The sequence below is a fragment of the Mirounga angustirostris genome, unplaced genomic scaffold (assembly GCF_029215605.1).
Source record: "Mirounga angustirostris isolate CCGP_5_RB_7025 unplaced genomic scaffold, mMirAng1.0.hap1 SCAF_1, whole genome shotgun sequence".
In the NCBI taxonomy this organism is placed as follows: domain Eukaryota; kingdom Metazoa; phylum Chordata; class Mammalia; order Carnivora; family Phocidae; genus Mirounga; species Mirounga angustirostris.
The window spans coordinates 201729754-201753177 of NW_026991709.1; the positions used below are offsets into that span (position 1 = coordinate 201729754).

The window sequence follows — 23424 nt, forward strand, 5'->3', positions numbered from 1 at the left end:
TGTACTGTACAACTTCCCATTGTTTTGATGCTCTGATTACATTTTGTCTTACGGCATGGGCTCTGGGGCCAGGACTCCCTGGGTTTGAATCCCTGCTCTAGATTTATGAGCCAAGTGATCTTGGGTAAGTTATTTCACCTTTCTGAGGTCGTTTTTCAAATGTTACATGGCGTAGATAATAACTGCTTCATAGGGTTGTGATGATGCATGAATAATACATGGGAAGTATTTAGAAAAATGCCTTCAATAAGTAGTATCAGCTGTTAAAGTACTGTTACTATTAGAGGAGAATAAAAGCTTAAAGGAAGTTGGTAACTCTCACATATAGTCATTCAACCCGCGCAACTTTGTCAAGTGGCAAAGCAAGGAATAGCATTTGCTTCTGGAAATCGGAGAACTGAAGCAATCAGAAGTTCGCTTCCTCCCTTAAGTACATACAAATGGAACCCAGGTCTCCCGACTCCCAGAACAGAGCTCTCGAACAAGCTTCTCCCTTCCCTCTTCAGGGCCAGGTGGCTCCGACCCCTCGCTCCAGTTTCCCGCGCTCCGGGAAGAGGCGCTGCGGCCGGCCGGCCCGGCTCCGGCTCCGGCTCCGAGACCAGCCCGTGGCCGCCCAGCACGCCCACTCGACACACACGGCGCTTTCCGAAGGCCTCCCGCTACACCTGGCGGCACTCGGGCGTCGGGGCGCCCCTGGGCGGCTCGCAGCCAGTCCCCTCCGCGCCGGCGTGACGTCAGCGGCCCGCGCCACGGTCAGAACACTGGTCTCTCTAGGAAGGCGGGAGCGGCTTCATCTCGGTGCTTCCTCCCCGGCCCAGAGCTCCGGGGTTCGGCCCGACACCGGAGCCGCCCTTGCAGAAACAGCCCGCAAACCCACCTCACCGCGCTCCTGCCCGGAGTAAGGAAACAGAACTGGAGGGAGACTGGTGGCCACCACAAGGCGCTCTAACTACTCATTCTGCAACCTGGCCACATTTATCTTCCTAAAAACTCTTCCATGTCCCTGCCTTTTGGAGGTCTTCCCAAGGGTTTCACAAAGCTGGCTTCAGACCTTCCTTACAGTCTCACCTGCCAGAAAATTGGCCTCTTCACAGGAACCCCAAACACCCTCTGCTTTAGGCTCTTTGTTCAACAACTGGCCCTAAGAACGTAAAGAGTTCTGTTTTCAACTTAAGTCCCAGATTATCAGCGTGTAAACCTGGGCAAGTTACTTACTTCTCTGTACTTGTTTGCTGACTTACAGAACAGAAATAAATAATGGCACCGAATTTCAGAAGGTTATCATGATGATTAAATGAGATTAATATATGTAATTACTAAGACCTTCCCGCACTTAAAAAAAGCTAAGTAAATGTTTGTCCTATCATGCTCCGCAAATTCCAGCTCCAGTCTTCTTTGTTCTGCATTGGCTTCAAGGGACCTTGCCAGCCCTCAAGGCCCTCATCTCCACTGCAGCAAAACTTCAAATCTTGCTGAGACTCACTCGGAATACTTGCACATACAGGCTCCTCTTTGACAGTGTATTCCCGGGATGAAGGCGTGGGTAGCAGGGTACCTGATCCACTTCCAGGCATTCTTACTGATGTGCAAGCTCTGGGAAATAGAGTTGTCTGCTTACCATATCCCTAGTGTACAATCCATAAGGGGCCCTCAGTAAATACTTGAAAAAATGAATGAGATGCAGCAGAGAAGTTACCTGCTCAAACTTCCAGACTGGCAATTTACCAAAATGAAGCCCCTTGAGGAGGCTGAAATTAGGAGTGGAGATGCCCCAGACTAAGGCCATCACTAATCCTGTTCAGCTAAAAGAGGACCCTTTGTAGAACTGTCAGCTGACATGCCAGGGAACAATAATGTTGAGCTCACCTTGCTTTTTACCAAGTGTCATATTCTCAGCACTTCTTTGGAATCAGATAGCAAGTTCTACCCCACCCCCACCCCCTAACATCCCACAGGCCAGAGAGCCTAGGCCTAATCATTTTTTCCCTAACTTTTAAGCTTCAAAAAATCTAAATCAGCAGGCTCTGCTGTGTAGGAACTAACTCTAGAGTGGGGTACCCTAGGCAGAGCAATTTACTAGAAACATGAATCTGGGGCTTAACACAATTTGGGCTGAGCTTCTTTCAATGAGGTAGAAAAAGGATGGGGGACGGGGGTAACACTGGACACCAAAAACATTCCACAAAACTAAACCTTAGCCCTGCAGTGGCCAGTAGCTGAAGGGGAGTGAAACTGAAGACACCTGGGGTCAAAGCTAGACTTGTGCATTATGTAGGAAGAAAGGTGAAATCAAAATGCAAAAACCAACTTATTTCTCACACTCACACACAGGAAGGTCTGAGGGCAAAAAAGCTTTTTGGCCTAAAATTAGCTCCCAGGGGCGCCTGGCTGACTCAGTTGGTAGAGCATGTGACTCTTGATTTTAGGGTTGTGAGTTCGAGCACCATGTTGAGTGTAGAGATTACTTAGAAATGAAGTCTTAAAAAATGAGCTCCTCCCATCCTCACAAGCAGGGCAAGACTAGAGTCCTATGTGGTCAACTCTATAACAAACACAACTAAAGAGGCATCATGGAACAGAAATATGACCAATAACGAGAAATCTGAAGGAAAAGCAAGAAAGGACACAGGACTTTAAATTTCACATGACACTTACTAGCTGTGTGACCTTGGGCAAGTCCAACCACCTGTTTTCTCTACTGTTGTTTTGAGGATCTGATGTGGCCTCATCCCATGTCCTTCTGAAATCACAAATTAAATTTCAGCACACTGAGAATAAGCAACACATTCCAGTTCTTTATCATCTGGGGCCAAGGAAAGCCATGAGCTCAGGAAGTGCTTCCACATTGGGATTGCTAAACTCAATCGCTCTCCTGCCAGACAGGCATCAGGATTCAGCTCCTGCTTCTTACTTCAGGGATATTCCAGCTGACATAGTAGTGCTGCTACAGGGGCAAGCATTTGCCTCTTCCTGTTGACCCTGACATCAACGTATCTGAAAGTACTTTGTTAAACTGTGATGGGACATTTTGAATGGCTAATTTGTAACAAAACAAGGGGGTGTTTTGCTACAAAATATTACTTTTCCTTAAGGGGCCCTCTGCTTAATACAACCACACAATCTGTGTCTTGAGGAAACGTTCAGAATGCTTGCACTTGGCAAACACTTCATGGACACACTCATATCCTCTCCATACCTCCTTTCTGCTGGCAACTGTGGACCTAAGTCACAACCTGCAGGTAGGCGTGGAGAAATGTCTGACTCAGTGTTTTAGTTGAGCTCAGTAAATATTTACTGAGCACATTTGAAGTGCCAGGGACTGTGGATACAAAGATGAATAAATATCACATGGCCCCTGCTTTGACAGAGCGGATAGTTCAGTGGGAAGAGAAAGATTTGGAAACTAGCCACTACAATGTAACATAAATAAAATGAAGATAAGAAAATACAGAAATAAAAAACATGTGAGGTCAGAGACCGCTTCAAAGATGTTGCCTGAGCACATTCATTAAGTGACACATGGGAGCTTTCCAGGCAAGCAGAAGGCAGGCAGGCAATCGAGGAAATAGGAACAGTCTATGCAAAAGGTGCCAAAGTTGAGTCCAGCAATGGTACGGAATCACAGGAATTTGCACTATGGAACAGTGTGCAATGCAGGAAGGCAGCAGAGAGCGATGATGGAGGCATGGACCAGTGGAGGAGCTTTATCTATCTACCTATCTATCTGTCTATCTGTCTATCTATCTATCTATCTATTTAATTTTTGTGGAGGAGCTTTAGATGCCTTTTAAGGGCCTCGGATATTCTGAGATAATAGAGCTGCCAGGTGTGTCTTGCAAAGACTATCCAGAAGAAATGTGAAAGACGGCCTCATGGGGCAAGCAACTGGAAGACTGGGAAAATAGGAAAATGGTCTAGGAAATAAACTGGGGAGTGGACTAAAGCAAAAGCAGTGGAGATGGCTTCCATATTTAGGAGATGTAAGCAGGATACAGTGGTTGCTTGGATATGAAGACTGAGTAAAAGACTGACCAAAAGCAATTCCAAGATTGGAATTGGGGGCCAGTCAGGGCTGGCCTGACTGGGCACTTGGCTGGCCAACAACTGGGAGCAAATATTTGCAAGTGTGAGACTATGGGATGAGGAGAGTAGCAAGATGACAAATTCCTTTCCTTCCTGTTTCCCCAGGAAGTGAAAATGGTATCAGACTCTTAGCCTGAGGATTAAAACATTTTTGGATTTTTGGAAAATCTTTCTAACAAGAACTTGGAGAGATCTTTCATCCTTAGAGTTCCCATTTCCTCCTTAAGAAAACCCTCCCAATTCTAATCTCAACTCAAGAACTCTAACAACAGTAGTGTATAAATATTACTCTAAATACCTACATATCAGGAAGTTGCTAAAGTTTCTTGTGGGCACAGGTTGATTAAAATATATTAATTCAACAAATATTTATTGAACATTTACTGTGTGCCAGCAATGAATTCTGTAGTGTTATTTTCACTTAGAAAGTACAAATACATCAGTATTTCCTTTAAGTACTATAATTTTATCATGAACATCAAGTTTTAAGGGTTATTTTTGTCCATAAGGTATTAATTTACTCAATTATGAATTGCCCTGTGGCAGGTTTTGAGAATATAATCTTCACAGCTGCAGAGGAAGACAGTGATGTTTCTGCCACGTTCCTATTAATGGTAATTAATAGCTCAAACGAATGCTTACAAGATAGCCGTTCTGGAAAACAAAATTAATGCTGAGTTCTAGGTAACCAATCATTCCAGAATCAACGGACTTTGTTTTTTAACAGTCATTATTTTAAAAACCATATAAGCTTCAGGACATAGAAACTATTTCAAATAGCAAAGGCAATCCTCACCTCATCTCTCAGAGCTCAAGCTCTGAGTAGCAGTAAAGAACATGAGAGGGAGTAAAGAAATAAAGGAAAAATCATGCCCTTTCTCTTAAAAGAATAAAATACCATCATGGTAGCAAACTGTACTATCTCAATACTCAGGGACTTGAAAAAGAGGTAGTTCTCTCTAGAACACTTTCCAAATTTATTCCGTGAAAGTGTCTCCCTAGATACTCCTAACCTGCAGGGAAGGGTAAATATCCGAGAATAAGATAGTCCCAATAAAAATAGAAGTATCTGAAATTTAACACATCTGCTTAGAGCCACCAATGGCATAATTACATGAAGCCTAGGCCTCCCTGCTACAATGGCCAACACTCTCTTAAGGACTGGTCCAGCAGCCCCAACTCCAGCCAACCTAAAAGGCTGTCTTCTCTCTTCACTAATGGTTTCTCCTCCCTAAACGTCAATTAACTGTTGTTTGGACATAGTTAATCCTGGTGGGTCTCTCTCCCCTGGACCCTACAAACCAGTGGCCCAAGCAAACTTTTAAGAGACAGGTGTACACCTTAGTCCAGGCTGGGATACGTAGGTGACCTGCTCAGTCAAACACAGGCTTCCTGCTCTGGGCCTCAGCACCAGCAGTCTAGCGCAAACCATTTTCCTCCTGGGTGAGTCAGTGTTCCTCCAGGACTAAGGTTGGCCCTTCTTCTTCCTGGCCCTCTGAGCAGATCTGACTCCCTTCCCACAAACTGGCATCATTCAAGATAAATTTCTCTTGACCTCCTACTTCCTTTTTGGCCCCAAATTGCCTTCCAGCTTGAAAGGATCAGGAAAGATCTCCCTTACCCTGAGAAAGCCTTCTTCTATCTGTAGACATCGGCCCAGTTCTTGCCACCCATCCCCTTATTTATTGAATGAATGAATAAGGATTCTTTGTTTTCCCTTATTTCCATCTCCCCTTCACGAGACCGCTTCTAACAGATGGCATGTGCAGAGCAGCCTCAGGTATTGGGAGGCTACTCAGCACCACCTCAGCTCTGCTGCTGCTTTCACACTGAATGTCTGGGGAAGCACCTCAGCCTATTGGCCAGAGAACACAGGTGGGACGCTGGGGCAGGAGTGCAGTAAGGGAAACACAAGTGCTAACTTAACAAATGGCACCTCAAGGCATGAGAGTCACAGGGGGAAGGAGGAGTGGCAGGCAGCAAGGATTTATCCGAAGAGCAAGAACTTCCTTTCTACCCTGTCTTCCCAGATGCCCAGCTGGAGTAGGCTCTGCATTCTCCAAGCTCCCACCTCCGTAAGTGGAAATACTCTTCTGAGTATAATAGTCGATGTTCCTTCATCCTTCCCTCCAGAAACTCTACCTGCCCCACCACCTCCCGCCAGATTCCTAGTCACTCTTTCTAGAGAAGCTGTCATAACCTGAATGCCAGGGTTATTCACCATTGTGAAGTTTCTGATGTCTGAAAAGGACTGAACTATGTCTGAAGAATTTTCCACATTCAATGCATTCATAAGGCTTCTCACCAGTGTGAATTCTGTAATGTTCACTAAGGTGTGCATACTTGCGGAAAGTTTTCTCACATTCACTACATTTATAGAGCTTCTCACCAGTGTGAGTTCTGTGATGTTCAGTAAGAGATGAGCTATGAGCAAAGGCTTTCCCACATTCTTTACATTTATAGGGCTTCTCTCCAGTATGAATTCTCATATGCTGAGTGAGGCAGGTATTCTGATTAAAGCCCTTCCCACATTCATTGCATTTATAGGGTTTTTCTCCAGTGTGACTTCTCTGATGCCGAATGAGGCAAATGCTCTGAATGAAGGCTTTACCACATTCACTGCATTTGTAGGGTCTCTCCCCTGTATGAATTCTCTGGTGCTTAGTGAGTGGGGTACTCTGAGTAAAAGCTTTGCCACATTCCTTACATTTATAGGGTTTTTCTCCAGTATGAATTCTCTGGTGTTTAATAAGGGATGGGCTCTGACAAAAGGCTTTGCCACATTCCTTACATTTATACGGTTTCTCTCCAGTATGAATTCTCTGATGCTGAGAGAGGTTTGCCTTTGTTTGGAAAGTTTTCCCACATTCATCACATTTATGGGGTTTTTCCCCAGTGTGAATTCTCTGATGTTGTATGAGATTTGAGTGTTTGCGAAAAGAAGAGCCACATTCATTGCATAAATAAGGTTTCTCACCAGTATGAATCCTCTGATGATGAATGAGGTGTGTGTTCTGATTGAATGCCTTCCCACATCTATTACATTTGTAAGGTTTCTCTCCAGTGTGAATTCTCTGATGTTCAGTGAGATGTGAATGATTGCGGAAGGAATTTCCACATTCATTACATTTATAAGGTTTCTCTCCAGTATGGATTCTCTGATGCTGAGTAAGAAATGATCGACATCGAAATGTTTTCCCACACTGCTCACATCCATATGGTTTTACTCCGGTGTGAATTCTTTGATGCTGAGTAAGGAAGGAACTGCGACTAAAAGCTTTCCCACATTCCTCACATGCATAGGGTCTCTCTCCAGTATGAGTCCTCTGATGTTGGGTAAGGGATGAGCTCTGAGTAAAAGTTTTTCCACATTCATTACATTCCCAAGACTTTTTCTGTGTAGAGAGAGTTGGGCATTTACTTTGGTCTGAAATCTCATTAGTGTGTATGCTACTTGTCTCCCACTGATGTAGGCTCTCTTCTGTAGAAACCCTGAGATGTGTAACAAAGCTGGAGGTCAAGAGCAAGCTTCGCTCAAAATTATATTCTTGGCTAACTGTTTCAGGAGATGCTTCCTTGTGGATAAAAGTTATTTCCCCCAAACCTCCTTCTTGAAAAAGGCATGGTCCAGAAACCTCTCCAGAAGGGTTTTCCTTCATGCTCTCACATGCATATTTTTTTTCAAATATAGAATCCTGGTTTGCATCCTCTGGTAATCTCTTTGCTACTATCCCTGGTGAATTAATTTCAGAGACATCCTGCTCTGGAACAGACCTGTCCATCAAATCTGAAAGAAAACATCAGAATGAGTATCTCTTGTGCAGGACAGAGTGGAAGTCCCTAAGGTTATAGGGGTCTAATTCTGACATATCTCAATAATGGCATATAAACAAGGGCCAATAAAAGCTAGTGGAGCAAGTAATTTAATTATAAGTGGTGGAAGAGATCTGTATCAGGGTAAGGTTCACCATTAATAAGGAACCCCATGGAATGGGCATCTACAGACACTTAGGAAGCCAGAGAACCAGAGACAATAGAAATAAAGGGAAAATAACAAACAATAGCAAGCTAAGATTAGGTCAAGAGAAGAAACATGGACACTGGGAGAATGTAAAAGTAAATGCTGGAAATGAGACAAAATGAATACTGGAGAAAAGCTGGCCCCAGGAGATGCTCACCCACATCTGCCCCCAACATCCCTAAAAGGGTAATTTTATTTCCTGAACTTCAGTCATTTTCTCTTGTAAAATTTCCAAAGCCCCGCTGTTTCTCCCATTGGTTTTCCCTTGCTCACTCACCTGGACAAACCTCTCTTCCAAGCTCTCTCTCTTCAGCTCCTTGCATATTCAACATCCGCAAATCTTTTCTTTGTTTTGATTGGAAAACACTTCAGAGTTGGAAAACTGGGAACCCTGCTCATAGGGGAAAAAAAGGTGGGGAAGGGGATATCACTGTCCCAGTAAATAGGAAAATGAGAAAGAACTGTTGCCTAGGGATACTATCTAATAATTCACACAAAACCTGTTCGGATAGCAATGTGACTGCATCAGCAAAAATCATGATTGGCTTCCAGCCTTCTAGCTTCACAAATTCCATTTGTCAGCTGTGTAAAAAGTGATAGCCAGACTGATATACTAGCAAACACTCAAGCGCTGGATGGATAAACCAGAATGTTATTTATAATGATAAAGATACCTATGAAGTAGATAAAAGTATTCATGTCTTTATACAACAATCTATATGAAAGGTCAATTAACATAATCAAAAGTTGCATAGGGAGGGACGCCTGGGTGGCTCAGCTCGTTAAGCATCCGACTCTTGGTTTCGGCTCAAGTCATGATCCTGGGGTCCTGGGATCAAGCCCTGCATCGGGCTCCATGCTCAGTGGGGAGTCTGCTTCTCCCTCTCCCTCTCCCTCTGTTCCTCCCCTATTTGCATGCACATACTCCCTCTCTAATAAACAAAATCTTTTTAAAAAAAAGTTGCATAGGGAAATGGCCTCATAGCAAGGCTAATGCATTAAGTTTGATCCACCCATCTCCACTATATGCCAAGGAGGTGGACAATAGTTAGGGAACTCTATTTGTACAACTTAGAGACATACTGATTGCCCTTTCTTCTAGGTGTCAGATCAACTAAACAGTTTTTCTTCAGACACAGCTCAACATTAAGAGTGCAGGTTGCAGTTTAAAAAAGAAAAAAAAGGGGCGCCTGCGTGGCTCAGTTGGTTAAGCATCTGACTCTTGATCTCATGAGTTCAAGGCCTGCATTGGGCTCCACGCTGGGTGTGGAACCTACTTAAAAAACAAAACAAAACACAACAAAACAAAAAACACTTATATTGTGAAAAAATTTTGACTTACAAGAAAGTTACACAAAATAGTACAGAGTTTCTGGTGTCTGGAATGTTAAATCACAACTGTTCATCCAAAAATGTCTCTCCACATAACCCTGAAGTGAGAAGCAGAATCGGCAGCATTATTTCAAGGAAAAAGGAAGACAGAAAGATGATTTTACCATAGCAAGAGCTCAGAAGGCATATAAGAATGGCATGAGTCTGCTGAAGTACGTTAATAAGGCTGGTACTATGGGCTTCTCATCAAAGTCTGCGCCTCTGTGTTGAGTTTTAAAGGTTTAGGAGGATCCTATCTGGGAGGCTCCTGGGTGGCTCAGTGGGTTAAGCATCTGACTTGATTTCAACTCAAGTCACGATCTCAGGGTTGTGAGATCAGCCCCGCATCGAGCCCAGCGTGGAGGCTGCTTAAGAATTTTCTCTCTCTCCCTCTTCCTCTGCCCCTCCCCCACCTATAAGCATACAAAGAATCCACCACACAATCCTACAGAAAACCATGAAGTAGAGTGGGGTTTCAGTATAATCAGAGTTAGACAGTGGACAAAAAGTCAGACATGCCCCCACCTGCCTAGAACTTACATTACAGCTGAACAAAGACATTAAAGTGTAGTTACAATTATGGGAATTACAAAAGAGGAAATATGGGATATGGGAACGTAGAGCAGAGGGAACCTAATGTAGTCTGAGGAAGAAAGCCTCCCTGAAAAAGAGGTAAATAGGAATTAAACAGGTGAAGACAGAAAAGAACATATCAGAGATATGAAACAGAATATACAAAAGGAAACAAGCTCAGTATTTTGGAAAAATTAGAGAGATCCAGTAAGACAAAGTATTAAGCACCAAAAATAAGACATGAAGCGAGGCAAGCGAAAGCCAGATCAAATACAACCCTGAGAACCATTTTAAGGAATTTACCTTAAAGTGAGTAGAAAGCCACAAAAAGAATATGAAAAGGTTTGGGGGGGAAAGTGACATGAGTATATCTGCTGTTTAAAAAAAAAAAAAAAAAAAATCCTTCTGCCCGTAGCAAAGAAGGAAACTGAATGGTGGAAGGTGGGGAGGCAAGGTGAAGGCTGGAAGACCCCCTGGGAGGTTGTTTCAGCAGTCCAATAAGGAGACTGGACCAACTAAGAGACAGAATCCACAGGATTGGATGAATATTGGGGAGAGGTGTGAGGGAGAGGGAGAAGTCAAGATAATTTGCCGGTTTGGGGCTTGAGTGATGACAGCAACCTTTAGATAGAATGGGAACACTGGTTTAGGGAGAAAGAAGATACATGTAGTTTTCAAATATCCAAACAGGAAGTAGGCATACATATCTGGAACAGAGGAGAGAGGTGTCATGAAGAGAGTAATTAACATCCTGGGAGTAACAGATAAAAACATCAAAGGAGTGTGGCTAGGAAAACCTCAACAACGATTTTACATATTAAAAGGAAGTTTAACTCTGGCTTCTGATTTTAGAGATTACTAATCCCTGAGAGAAATAAATAAAAGAATTTAATGTGATAAAATTGGCATTACTAGTCATAAAAAATTAATTATTTAAAATTATGTTGGAACTGTTGCTTAACTACCTGGAAAAAACACTTAGTGAGATTCCTACCTCACACCATACACCAAAATAAATCTAAACTGGTTAAAGGGTTAAATACAAAAAATGAAACCACAGGGGTGCCTGGGTGGCTCAGTCGCTGGGTGTCTGCCTTCGGCTCAGGTCATGATCTCAGGGTCCTGGGATCAAGCCCCGAGTTGGGCTCCCTACTCCACGGGAAGCCTGCTTCTCCCTCTCCCACTCCCCCTGCTTGTGTTCCCTCTCTCGCTGTGTCTCTCTCTGTCAAATAAATAAATATTTTTTTAAAAAATGAAACCACAAAATAAAATATTACGAAATGATTGACTTTAGGGTTAGGATTGGCTTTTCTAAGCAATATGCAAAAAACACAAACCACAAAGGAGAAAACTGGATAAAAGTTCTGATCACAGAAAAGCAACAATCTCTCTATCCAAAATACAAATAAAATTCAATGACAATCTAAGAAAAGTATTTTTTATTGGGGCACCTGGGTGGCTCAGTCATTAAGCGTCTGCCATTGGCTCGGGTCATGATCCCAGGGTCCTGGGATTGGGCCCTGCATCAGGCTCCCTGCTCAGTGGGAAGCCTGCTTCTCCCTCTCCCGCTTCCCCTGCTTGTGTTCCCTCTCTCGCTGTGTCTCTCACTGTCAAATAAATAAAAATTTAAAAAATAAAAAAAGTATTTTTTATTTATACATCAAGGAGTAAGTAGATGAACCTAAAGCCTTCTTATTAGAGTAAGGGAAAAAGATGAATTCATAAAAAAATAAGAAATACAACACATAGAGCAAAAATTACAAAAGGCCAATAAACATATCAAACAAAGTACCATCTTGGTGGTAATCAAAGAAATGGAAACCAAAAGAATAAAGAATCTATTTTTATATCAAATTGGAGACTTTTGGGGCACCTGGGTGGCTCAGTTGGTTAAGCGGCTGCCTTCAGCTCAGGTCATGATCCCAGGGTCCTGGGATCGAGCCCTGCGTCGGGCTCCCTGCTTGGTGGGAAGCCTGCTTCTCCCTTTCCCACTCCCCTGCTTGTGTTCTTTCTCTAGCTGTCTCTCTCTCTGTCAGTTAAATAAATAAATAAAATCTTAAAAAACAAAACAAAACAAAAAAACAAATTGGAGATTTTCTTTTAAGTGTTAAAAGTCAAGACTGGCAAAGGTATGGGGAAAGAGAGCTTCTCATACACAAGCAGTGGGAATGTAAACTAGTATCATCCTTCTAGAGCTAATCTGGCAATATACATCAGGTTTTAAAGTTGTAAGTTGAGTTGCAGTTGGAATACTAGGATCATCATTTTGTGAGTACAGGACCTCAGAAAAGAATACCAAGTATATACAACACCTACAGTGTATCTCAGAAGATTCTCAAAGTCATCAGGATGCCTAGAAAATGCCTATATTCTTTGACCTAGTAATTCTATTAGAACTTTCTCATAAAGAAGTAACATCTCAGGGCACCTGGGTGGCTCAGTCAGTTAAGCATCTGACTTTTGATCTCAGCTCAGATCTTGATCTCAGGGTCGTGAGTACAAGCCCCAAATTGGGCTCCATGCTAGGTGTGGAGCCTACTTTTAAAAAAAAAAATAACTTCCCGGGCGCCTGGGTGGCTCAGTTGGTTAAGCGACTGCCTTCAGCTCAGGTCATGATCCTGGAGTCCCGGAATCGAGTCCCACATCAGGCTCCCTGCTCAGCAGGGAGTCTGCTTCTCCTTCTGACCCTCCCCCCTCTCATGCTCTCTCTCTATCTCATTCTCTCTCTCAAATAAATAAATAAAATCTTTAAAAAAAAATTAAAAAAATAAAAATAGGGCGCCTGGGTGGCTCAGTTGGTTAAGCGACTGCCTTCGGCTCAGGTCATGATCCTGGAGTCCCTGGATCGAGTCCCGCATCGGGCTCCCTGCTCGGCAGGGAGCCTGCTTCTGCCTCTGATCCTCCCCCCTCTCATGTGCTCTCTCTCTCTCATTCTCTCTTGTCTCAAATAAATAAATAAAATAAAATCTTTAAAAAAATAAAAAATAAAAATAAATAAAAATAAAAATAAAAAAAAGTAACTTCCCAAAGAAGAAAAAAGCTGAACTCTTTTGTTACCTGTAAAAAAAAGACCCTGCAATGTTGTTGGGAAACACAATCTTTCTACCAATGGACACTGAGGCTTAGCAAATTATGGTACTTCCTCTTGGTGGAAATTATATAGACATTAAGATAATTAAAAATGAAAATATGTGATCATTTGGAAAAATACTTATACTTAATATAAATGAAAAAAATGGAGGATATTAAAATTTAAAGTACATCATAACATCGCATATGTATGTTAAAACATGCTTTCTTTTTTAAAAACTAACTCTAATCTTAAGAATATGTAATATGGGGCGCCTCGGTGGCTCAGTTGGTTAAGCGACTGCCTTCGGCTCAGGTCATGATCCTGGAGTCCCGGGATCGAGTCCCGCATCGGGCTCCCTGCTCAGCGGGGGGTCTGCTTCTCCCTCTAACCCTCTTCCCTCTCGTGCTCTCTGTCTCTCATTCTCTCTCAAATAAATAAATAAAATCTTAAAAAAAAAAAAAAGAATATGTAATATGGTTAACATAAGAATATGTTAACCGTGACCATCTCTGGAGAATAGGATTATGATAAACTTTTGTGTTAGGGCCTATTTTTCTGTAATGTTTCAAAGTTTTCCTGTAGGAATAAATAGCTTCTGTAATCAGAGAAAAAAAAATGAAAAATTACGATCAGAGATGGGCACAGAAATGTATGTACAAAGATCACACTGTTACTATAATTGTAAAACAAGCAAATAAACATTGATGGCAAATCAATGATATTTTGTAACTATTAAAAATCATGTTTTCAAAAGACATTCATTAGAAAATACAGAATGTTAAAATAGAATACAAAATCAAAAATCAAAAACACAAGAAACAACAAGTGTTGAAGATGATGTGGAGGAAAAGGAACACTTGTGCACTGTTGATGGGAATGCAAACTGATGCAGTCACTGTGGAAAACAGTGTGGAGGTTCCTCAAACTGTTAAAAATAGAACTATCCTACCACCCAATAATCACATTACTGGGTATTTACCAAAAAAATACAAAAACACGAATTCAAAGGGATTCGTGCGCCCCTATGTTTATTGTAGCAGTATTTACAATAATCAAATTATGGAAACAGCCTGGGTCCATCAATAGATAAATGGATAAAGTACATGTGGTATATATACACAATGAAATATTATTCAGCCATAAAAAAGAATGAAATCTCGCATTTGCAAAAACATGGATGGAGCTAGAAAGTATAAAGTTAAGTGAAATAAGTCAGAGAGAGACAAACACCATATGGTTTCACTCATATGTGGGATTTAAGAAACAAAACAAACAAGCAAAAACAAAAAAGAGATAAAGCAAGAAACAGACTCTTAACTACAGAGAACAAACTGATGGTTACCAGAGGGGAGGGAGGAGGGGGGACGGGTGAAATAGGTGATGTGAATTGGAGTGTTCACCTGTGATGAGCACTGAGTCATGTACAGAATTGTTGTCACTACATTGTACACCTGACACTAATATAACACTGTATGTTAACAATACTAGAATTAAAATTAAAAGCTTTTAAAAAAGGAACAAGTGAAGATTACATAAATTTGATTTTGGAAAAATTATTTAAATGCCTGCTTGATTTTGATGTAAATTCTGGTTAAGATTCACTCTGCTGGTCTCCTAGGTATCATGAAGTCAAGGGGCTTATCTATCTTGTTCACAAAATTCCCAGTGCTATCACAATGTCTGGTTCTCAATGATTACAGAGGAAGATGATTACTGCTCTGGGATGGGGTGAGGCTGGGACAGAGGAGAGGAATCTGGCAACTTCACAAACTTTTGTGTATGGGCACTGGAGAACTTTCTAGTCAATGAATCTGCAGAGAAATGAAGCACATAATTCTCAGGGCTCCTGCCTTAGCTCACAAATGAAACTAATAATCTAAAATTCCCAAAGACACATCTTTTAACTCTGCTACAGTAAAGGCTCACGTACATATTAACAGCTCTCAAAATCCTGGATCTCACTGGCTAATTGGAACAATCTGGCTTGATATGTAGATGTAACGGTTGTTAAATAAGAGCTATACTCTGGAAGAACAGACCTTAAAAAGATCATTTTGGTGAGCTGCACAACTAACCCTCAGCCTTGCAGCGTGAGGCAACAGGATGAATGTATCTATTTGGGTCTTTCACATCTTTAATACAAGAGGTAGTTTTGTGGGAGAATTTGCTTCTTTAAACATCCTTTTTATGAATGAATTACACCTTTTCCTTCTCAGGACTTAGAGTTCCTTACCCTTTGTTTTCAAAGAATATCCATGAGAAAATACAGTATGGTAAAACAGAATACAAAACACGAAAATAAAAAATATGCATATACAGCACTAAGTAAACATTCAATAAACAGGAACTATTGTTAATACGTGGATATATACAAAACACACACAAAGAACAGAAGAAATCCACCAAAATGTTAACACATTGATCCCTAGGTCATTTAATGGGTTACTTTCCTTTGTCCTTCATACTCATCTATATATTTCACTTTCCCTACAATAACCATGTATTACTTTTATAGTTAGAGAAATAATCATGTAAAAAATGACAGTCCTTGCTCACCGGTTTCAACAACCAAAAAACCAGAAACAAAAGCAACAACAACAACAAAAATGCCAGATCCAATAAATATGGTATTGGCCTCTCATTCGAGTAAGATTAAAGTGGACTGAAATGGGAATCAGGAAATTGCTCTGTCACAGCCTTTGTGAATGGGCCTACATGACCAGCTATTTATCTGAAAAAGCTGACAAATTAGATAACATCTATGGGGGAGGGGGGGAGATAATATCCATGAGTCCTTTCAGCTTTAACATTCTGTGAATCCTTACCTAGACGGGTTAATTTAGTAAAGCATTTATAAAGATATCTGCCCCATGGCAGGCATTCCACAGGGGTTAGGCATTATTATGTTTGATACTAAAATCTACGGAGAAGAAAGGACGTATTGGTGACAAACCTCTCCTCCAACTGTGGATCATCTGAGCTGTCAGCAATTTATGTCAAACTGCAAACTTTTTCTGTAATGGGCTAGAAAATCAATAATTTAGGTTTCATGGGCTATATGGTCTCTCTCTGTCACAACTATTCAACTTTGCCTCTGTAGTTTGAAGACAACTAGACAATATGTAAACAAATGAGCTTGGCTGTGTTTCAGTAAAACTTTTTTTTTTTTTTACAAGAACAGGTGATAGACCAAATTTGGCCTGTGGGCCATAGTGTACTGACCCCTAGTCTATAAATTCCCCAGAGAGGAAGGTACAGGTTTTTCCACCAATGCCTAGTGTAGAATAATCTGATTGTCAGTGATCTTAAGATGATAAAAGGATCTGTATGAATCCAGGTTTGCGGGAGAGATAGGCATTATGGTGAAGGGTAAAAGGAAAAAGGAAAGAAGCTTTTAATAGCTTAATCCTGTTAAGAATAACAAGGAGCTAGCTCTCTCCTCTTACCTTGTAAGCTTTCTCTTCCCTGCCACCTCCTTACCTCTCAATAATTAGCTAAAAGATTATGGGTAAGCCAGGTGGGATTTTTCACGAATCTGAAACCACAATTCCTTCAATAAGACCATACTCAAATGTACTCCTCTCTGAAGCCCTTCTGGGGCTTGTCAGTTGGCCAAAAGTAACATACTCATCCAGGCTGCAGGACACACTGGGCCTCTCTCTTCTGCAGCCTTGGGTCACTAAGTAGCAACGTGTCCTTAGTCATCTATCTATTCTCTCCATACCTCAATATCCTCATTAAAAACTACAGATAATACGTTGTTATGAGGGTTAAATAAATTAGCCCAACTGCTTCAAAGAGTGCTATTTAGCACTGAGTATAGTTTAAATTATCACAAAAAAAATCTGCTCACATATATATCTTCCATCACTACACTGGAAGCATCTCCCCTTTGGCAGGCTCCAACGTCACTCATTCTGTAGCCCCGCCCCTGAGTTCTGCGTACTATTTGGCAGGTTATGCACAGTAAAATTTTGTTGCAAGACATTAACGTTTCCGTACGTGCTATCACATACATGCTGTCAACTGAACCTTGTAAAGAAAGGAAGGCAGGGACCACCAGACAGTCCAACTTTAGAGATCCAGCAGCAGCCTCTGTATCCTCAGGAATTACATACTCAGACACTCGAGACTCGCCACCTAGTGAGCTTTATACTACTGCCGGTTCCTCGTACGACGGTCCCTAAAAAAGTTTCTGAGCTGCACGATTAATTGCGGGGGAGCAGCTGGTATCCAGACCGAGAACTCTTGAGCCCCGGGACTTCGTTGCCGAACACGGGTCCTAGCTCTGGATCATCTATCCATCTATCCATCACGCAGTCATCACTCATTCGTTCATTCACTCCACCATCTTCTTAGACGCCTGCTCCGTGCCGGGCCCTGGGCTGAGGCCGCCGGGAGTTCTGGGCCGCAGGCGCGGACAGCAGTCCGAGGGAGAGCGGGGCCGGGGCAGGCTTCCTACACAAGCCTGCTGCCCAACGTCCCAGCCGAAGGCGCCCGGAGCCACCCCTCTCCCCTCCCTGAGGCCCCGCCCGCTCACCGTGAGGTCGGGGGACTCCCCGCGGGGTGGCGGCTACGGTCCCACAGGTGCGCGCGAGCACAGGGCACAGGCTTACCCCCCGCCCCGCACCCCCAGGCCGGAAAAGCAGTGGCGCGGCCGGTAGTGCGTCACCAGCGGCTCCACGCCCCTCGTCTCCGCATCCTTCTGCCGCTTCTCTAGGAAGCGGGAGGAGAGTCTCGACGGGGTCCTCCAAGAAGGCGATCCCGGGGGCCTGCTTTGCCTCCACACCCAGCCGAGTGCCTGAGGTCCCATTACCTTTGCCCGCAACAGAGGGACTACCTTATCCCTCAGGAAAACTGTAGATGGGGTCGTTAGGGTCGGAGAGAGTGCTGGGTAGGAGTCGGAATGGGCTGCCCCAGCAAGGCATTAGTGTATTCCATCTGCTAAAAAATAGCCCCTGATTAAGACTCTTTGATGAGGCGCGCCTGGGTGGTTCAGTCGTTAAGCGTCTGCCTTCGGCTCAGGTCGTGATCCCGGGGTCCTGGGATCGAGTCCTGCATCGGGCTCCCCGCTCTGTGGGAAGCCGGCTTCTCCCTCTCCCACTCCCCCTGCTTGTGTTCCCTCTCTCGCTGTGTCTCTCTCTGTCAAATAAATAAATAAAATCTTTAAAAAAAAAAAAAATCTTCAATGATCCACTATTTAGTGGGAATAATGGGCAAATTTCCGTTTTAGGCCCCCACACAGTGACCTCACCCGGCAATATCTCTTATTCTGCTATTATTCACATGCTCTCTGTCATACGTGAATTCCCATTGGTCGCCTGAAATCTTGTCTGTTCTTTTTTTTTTTTTTTTTTAAGATTTTATTTATTTATTTGACAGAGAGAGACACAGCGAGAGAGGGAACACAAAAGAGAGAAGCAGGCTCTCCGCCGAGCAGGGAGCCCCATGCCGGGCTCAATCCCAGGACCCTGGGATCATGACCTGAGCCGAAAGCAGACGCTTAACGACTGAGCCACCCAGGCGCCCCTCTTGTCTGTTATTGACACTGGATCTTTTTTCCAGGATTTGCCCTTCTGGAATATTCTCCCTCCCCTCTACCTACTATCTGCCACCCGGGCCATTCAGGTCATACTGGTTCTTCTTCTTTTTTTTTTTTTAAACACACATCTTCTTTTCTTTTTTTTAAAATATTATTTATTTATTTATTTGAGAGAGAGAATGAGAGAGAGAGAGCATGAGGGGGGGGGGTCAAAGGGAGAAGCAGACTCCCTGCTGAGCAGGGAGCCCGATGTGGGACTCCATCCCAGGACTCCAGGATCATGACCTGAGCCGAAGGCAGTTGCTTAACCAACTGAGCCACCCAGGCGTCCCCATACTGGTTCTTCAAGACCCAGTGCCAATCTTTACTTGACCTTCACCAGTGTTTACACTCCACTATCACCCTTAATTAGCTGGCCTCCTAAATAGACACACTTGTCCACTTTCAAACATTATTAGAGAGATATACACATAATATTCCTCCCAAGGGCAACTATGAAGGACCCAATTCATCTCTGTACAACTCTACGCAGGCACGTGGAGCTATTACTTACCATCATATCCCAGTGTTTAGCAGTGTCTGGCAGAGAAGGTATTCAATAAATATGTATTGAATCCACTAATCAAATAAAAAAGTAAAGTTCAGATATTTGCATTCTTGAGAAACTGAAGAATGTAAATGTCATAAATTACATCCAGAAAACAAGTCTCTGAATATCCAGAAGGAAGGACCATCTAGCTGGCATATTCCCGTCTGCTTACCTGTTTATATACCTGCTGTCTCCTTCAGTAGAATATAAGCTTTATGAAGATGAGGATCTTCTCTCTCTTACTCACACTAACAACATCTAGAACAGTGGCTGACATATAGTAGGCACTCAATAGATATTTCGTGAATGACTGACTAAACACCAGAATCAGAATTCTTTCTTGAGCTGAGCAATTACACTCTCATTACTGATCTGATCCATCTAGAGTTTCATCCCTAAACATAAATAGATCACTAAAAATCATGAAATTTTTGAGGAACACCAATTCAAGAGAAAGAGTTTCAAATTCATCATTACCAGATTCATAGGAGATATGATAGCTGGTTACAGTTTATGTTCCAACAACTTACATGAAGTAGTTACTCCAAGTAGATGTATATTTCTTGTATATGAGAGAGAAAACTGCTGGAAAATCCTCTTTCTTCCCCCAGATTACCTAAGGCACACACTCTAAATAGATAAATGTTACTTCCCTTTGGGAAATAGAAACTCCTGGTAAATCATATTTAACCACCCTTCAAAAGAGATTACATGAGGAATATGCCATAAAGATGTCTTGTTTTTCTATGCAAGATGCAACCACCAGTACCATTCACAGTTGCTTACCCAATATCTATTTCTCCCTTTCCCCCTAACACTGTCCCAATTTACCATCAAGGAAAAAAGACTAAGAGAGGTTGATACAACGAATATCACCCAGATTGTAAGTTAAAGAATCAGATCAGAAGGTTAGAACTTCAAACTCCAAACCCAGTGTCCTTTGCAGGTTACAGCAGACAATTCCCCTTCCCTTTCCATGATTTAAGTTGTCCTTGTCTAGATCATCTCCTTTTTTCCTTATACCATCTCTAAAGGGGCCAGAACTCTATACCCAAATTTTAGATCCAACGATCACCATTTTAGCGAGGATAGCATGGCAAACACTACATGTTGCCCATAAAGTATCCATTCTCATACTGTTCCGTACTAACCAACCCAAATTTTTATTCAGGGTAGCACTGTGCCCAGATTTCTCAAGTTTCTTCTCAGCTAGAGCTAGCCATATGACACAGTTCTGGCCTAAGAGATAAATATACAGGGCTTATTAGTGGAGCTTTCAGAACACCACTGTTTTCCTAATTAAAAAGAATGGACTGGGTTGGAAAATTTGTTTTTCTTTTGCACTTTTCCCTTCTTGGAACACAGTTTTGAGGCTGATGATGCAGCAGCCATCTTGTAACCATAAGATGCAAGTATGAAGATGCTAATCACATGTAAGAATGGCATGACTAAAGGAAAAGAAGAGCATGGTTTTTTAGTTACTACACCAGCCACAGACTGCCTCTCCTGGACACCTTACTGAGTGATAAAAAATTAACCTCTTTTGGACCATCTGCCCTAGTTGAGTTTTCTTTATATGCAGCCAAATACTTTCCCAACTGATTCACTTCTGCAAGGAGAATATATGAAAAGGTATGGTCTACGCACCTAAAAGTTTTTTCTCTAGGAAAGCTAAAACTACTAGTAATTCAGCTTTTCAATCCAACCAGGTTATAGGAAACATATAGTCTACAGAGATGAATTTCCTTTCTCTGTGGGATACAATGACTGAAAACTCAGGGGTTTTTGTTTTTTGTTTTCACCAAAGCAAGTAATATGAAGAACACACACACACACACACACACACACACACACTATATATATATATATGTGAGATGCCCTTACTAGTAACTCAGGTCTCCTTCCCAAGAGGACAACACAGAATATACAGTCAGTGCTAGATTTTAGAAGATCTTCTGAGGCACTAAGTATTAAAAGATATGGTGAGATACCCCCCAATCTCAACACACAATTTAAAAGTAATAACCATGGCTGGAGGAGGAGGAATTGGAGATTGGAGGAATAGTCAAAAGGTACAAATTTCCAGTTATAAGTTAAATCAGTACTAGGGATATAATGCACAACATAATCACTATAGCATCACATGTTGCTTCTCTCATATAAAGGTGGCAATCAACACCTAATCCATGAAGACACTTTTCTAGACACTAAGATAATTCAATGAATGAAGGAGACACAATCCCTGGGACTCAGTTCCAGTCTGAGTCAGATAATTACTCTAGATATTATAAGTAGACGTATCCACAATACATTAGATGTGTCACCCTGAGACCTCCTTAGATATGGGTGAATCCTCTCATATTCTGACCACGATGATGGACGACAGGACCAATTAAAACAGGAGGAGACCTCCTGTCTCCACAGAGCAGGATGGGAGAATATAGGGGCTGTAGCTGGGGAGGGACTGGCAGAACCCTGGATCTCATGGATCTTTTGATTTCCATGGGAGGGCTGAGATCTGGGGTCTTTCCCTGCATGAGGAAATGAATCAAAGAGAACTATGAATGTGGTTCCAACCCCACACCCCAGGAAGCACAGTGCAGGCTGGGCTGAGTTTGTTCCTGAGAGATCCATCCCTTCCATAGTCCCATCTTGCTCTGGCTGCCCCTCTCCATCTCCTAACCTCCACAACTGGGACCCAGAACAGAAGATAAGGTGAGCAGTCTGCTCACAAATCTACCTCAAACCTTAGCCTTGATGTCTGTGTGCATGGAGGATGGGGCAAGTTCTGCCATGACCATGGGGAGAAGAATGTCACTGGGAAGACTAGATGTCCACAGGTTCTCTGTCAGGCCTGATGAATAACCAAGCCTTCCACTGCAAGGACAGGCTCAGAGGAGTTGGAAGTGCACTGACTCTGTCCTCTGGGACCCATACTGATAAAAAGGTGCTGTAGGAGCCTAGTGAGGAGTGACAGGCCAGGCCTCTGACTCTGCCCCACACATGACTCTCTTCAGTGCCCTCCCTCCCATCTTGAGTACCTGGCTTGACCAGAATTTGTAGGATACCTAGCAGTCACTTCACCATCCATGTTTCAAGCTAAAGTTGGCCCCTATGCATGTCAATTTGCATAACTAAGACCTGAAGAACCGTATTCACCTTATGGAACCTCTAGAGCCTACTGAGGCAGAATCACAGGGCAAAGGGGATTGTGATCCAGAAAGACTACCTGGGGTGGGGTCCATGGGCTGGGTATTCCTTTCAAGGCAGTAGGATCATTCCTGTTTGGGGAAGGGCACATGGTAAGTCAGTTATATAGGTAAACCTTTCTCTTTATTCTGCTCTAGCACCAGCTTCAGGGATCATTCCAGATGTAGAGCCAGAAAAGGGGTCTACTATGGAGCTAGATGTAGCTTGAGACCTGTTTCTACAATGACTCCCAAGTGAGAGCTAGTGTCACCTCCATCAGCTTCTCCAGAACCAGAGCAAGTGCTAACATCTACTTCAGCATATATGTGTCAGGTCCTGAGATGGAGTCAGCTCAAATATCAGCTGTAGTGGGAATTCTATCTCTAGCTCCAAAAACAGAGACAGAGCCAGCTGCAGTCTGAGAGCCTTCCTGCCCCTGGCTTGTGACCAGGAAGAACCAGCTAAAGGGGAAGCCCAACCTCATGGACTTCCCTCCCAAACTGGTGGCAGAGCGGTTGACTCTGATGGATGCAGTGAACAGCTGGGCTCTCAGGGAGGGGCTGGGGCAGGATTTCCTTCTGCCCTAAGCTGCCCCAGACCTGCCTTTCCTTGATTCAGACTCTTATGATCTGAGTCCAAATCTCAGCTCCACTGCTTACCAACTGTGTGACCTGGGCAACATTTTTAAACCCGAAGCCTTTACTGTCCACTTGTGGACAGGAGCAATGGACACTAGTAGGACATACTATACAGAGTGGCTGTGCAGATTAAATGAGGCAGAACAGATAGAAAGGTGGGGGAGGGGAACTCACTGTGTGCAGCCGGGTCCATAGGGTCACCCACCCATTCTGCCCACCCAGCAGCCTCAGCACTTATTAGGCATCTGATGTGTACCTAACTATAAGGAAGACAAACAAACTAAACCCATGATTGTAGCTGCCACAGTGGAATATGAATCTGAATGGGGGTAGGACCAGAGAGAT

The 23424-nt window shown here is 42.9% G+C and overlaps 1 protein-coding gene across 5 annotated transcripts in view; it reads right to left on the bottom strand.

The window, feature by feature from the left end:
• LOC123833887 (zinc finger protein 501) overlaps positions 1-18264 on the bottom strand; it is a 23955-nt gene extending 5691 nt beyond the window's left edge. Inside the window, exons 1-4 of one of the 5 annotated variants that reach the window (XR_010413484.1) lie at positions 17662-18264; positions 8382-8495; positions 6389-7870; positions 2655-2740 (exon numbers count right to left, since the gene is read on the bottom strand). Coding sequence is in view for 2 of the 5 variants with exons in the window: in XM_045862618.3 (XP_045718574.1) it covers positions 6297-7870; positions 8382-8436 (1629 nt within the window). In the remaining 3 variants the exon portion in view is untranslated. The other 4 variants (XR_008505146.2, XR_008505144.2, XM_045862618.3 and 1 more) reach the window with 4 other exon arrangements.
• Positions 18265-23424: the final 5160 nt, after the last annotated feature.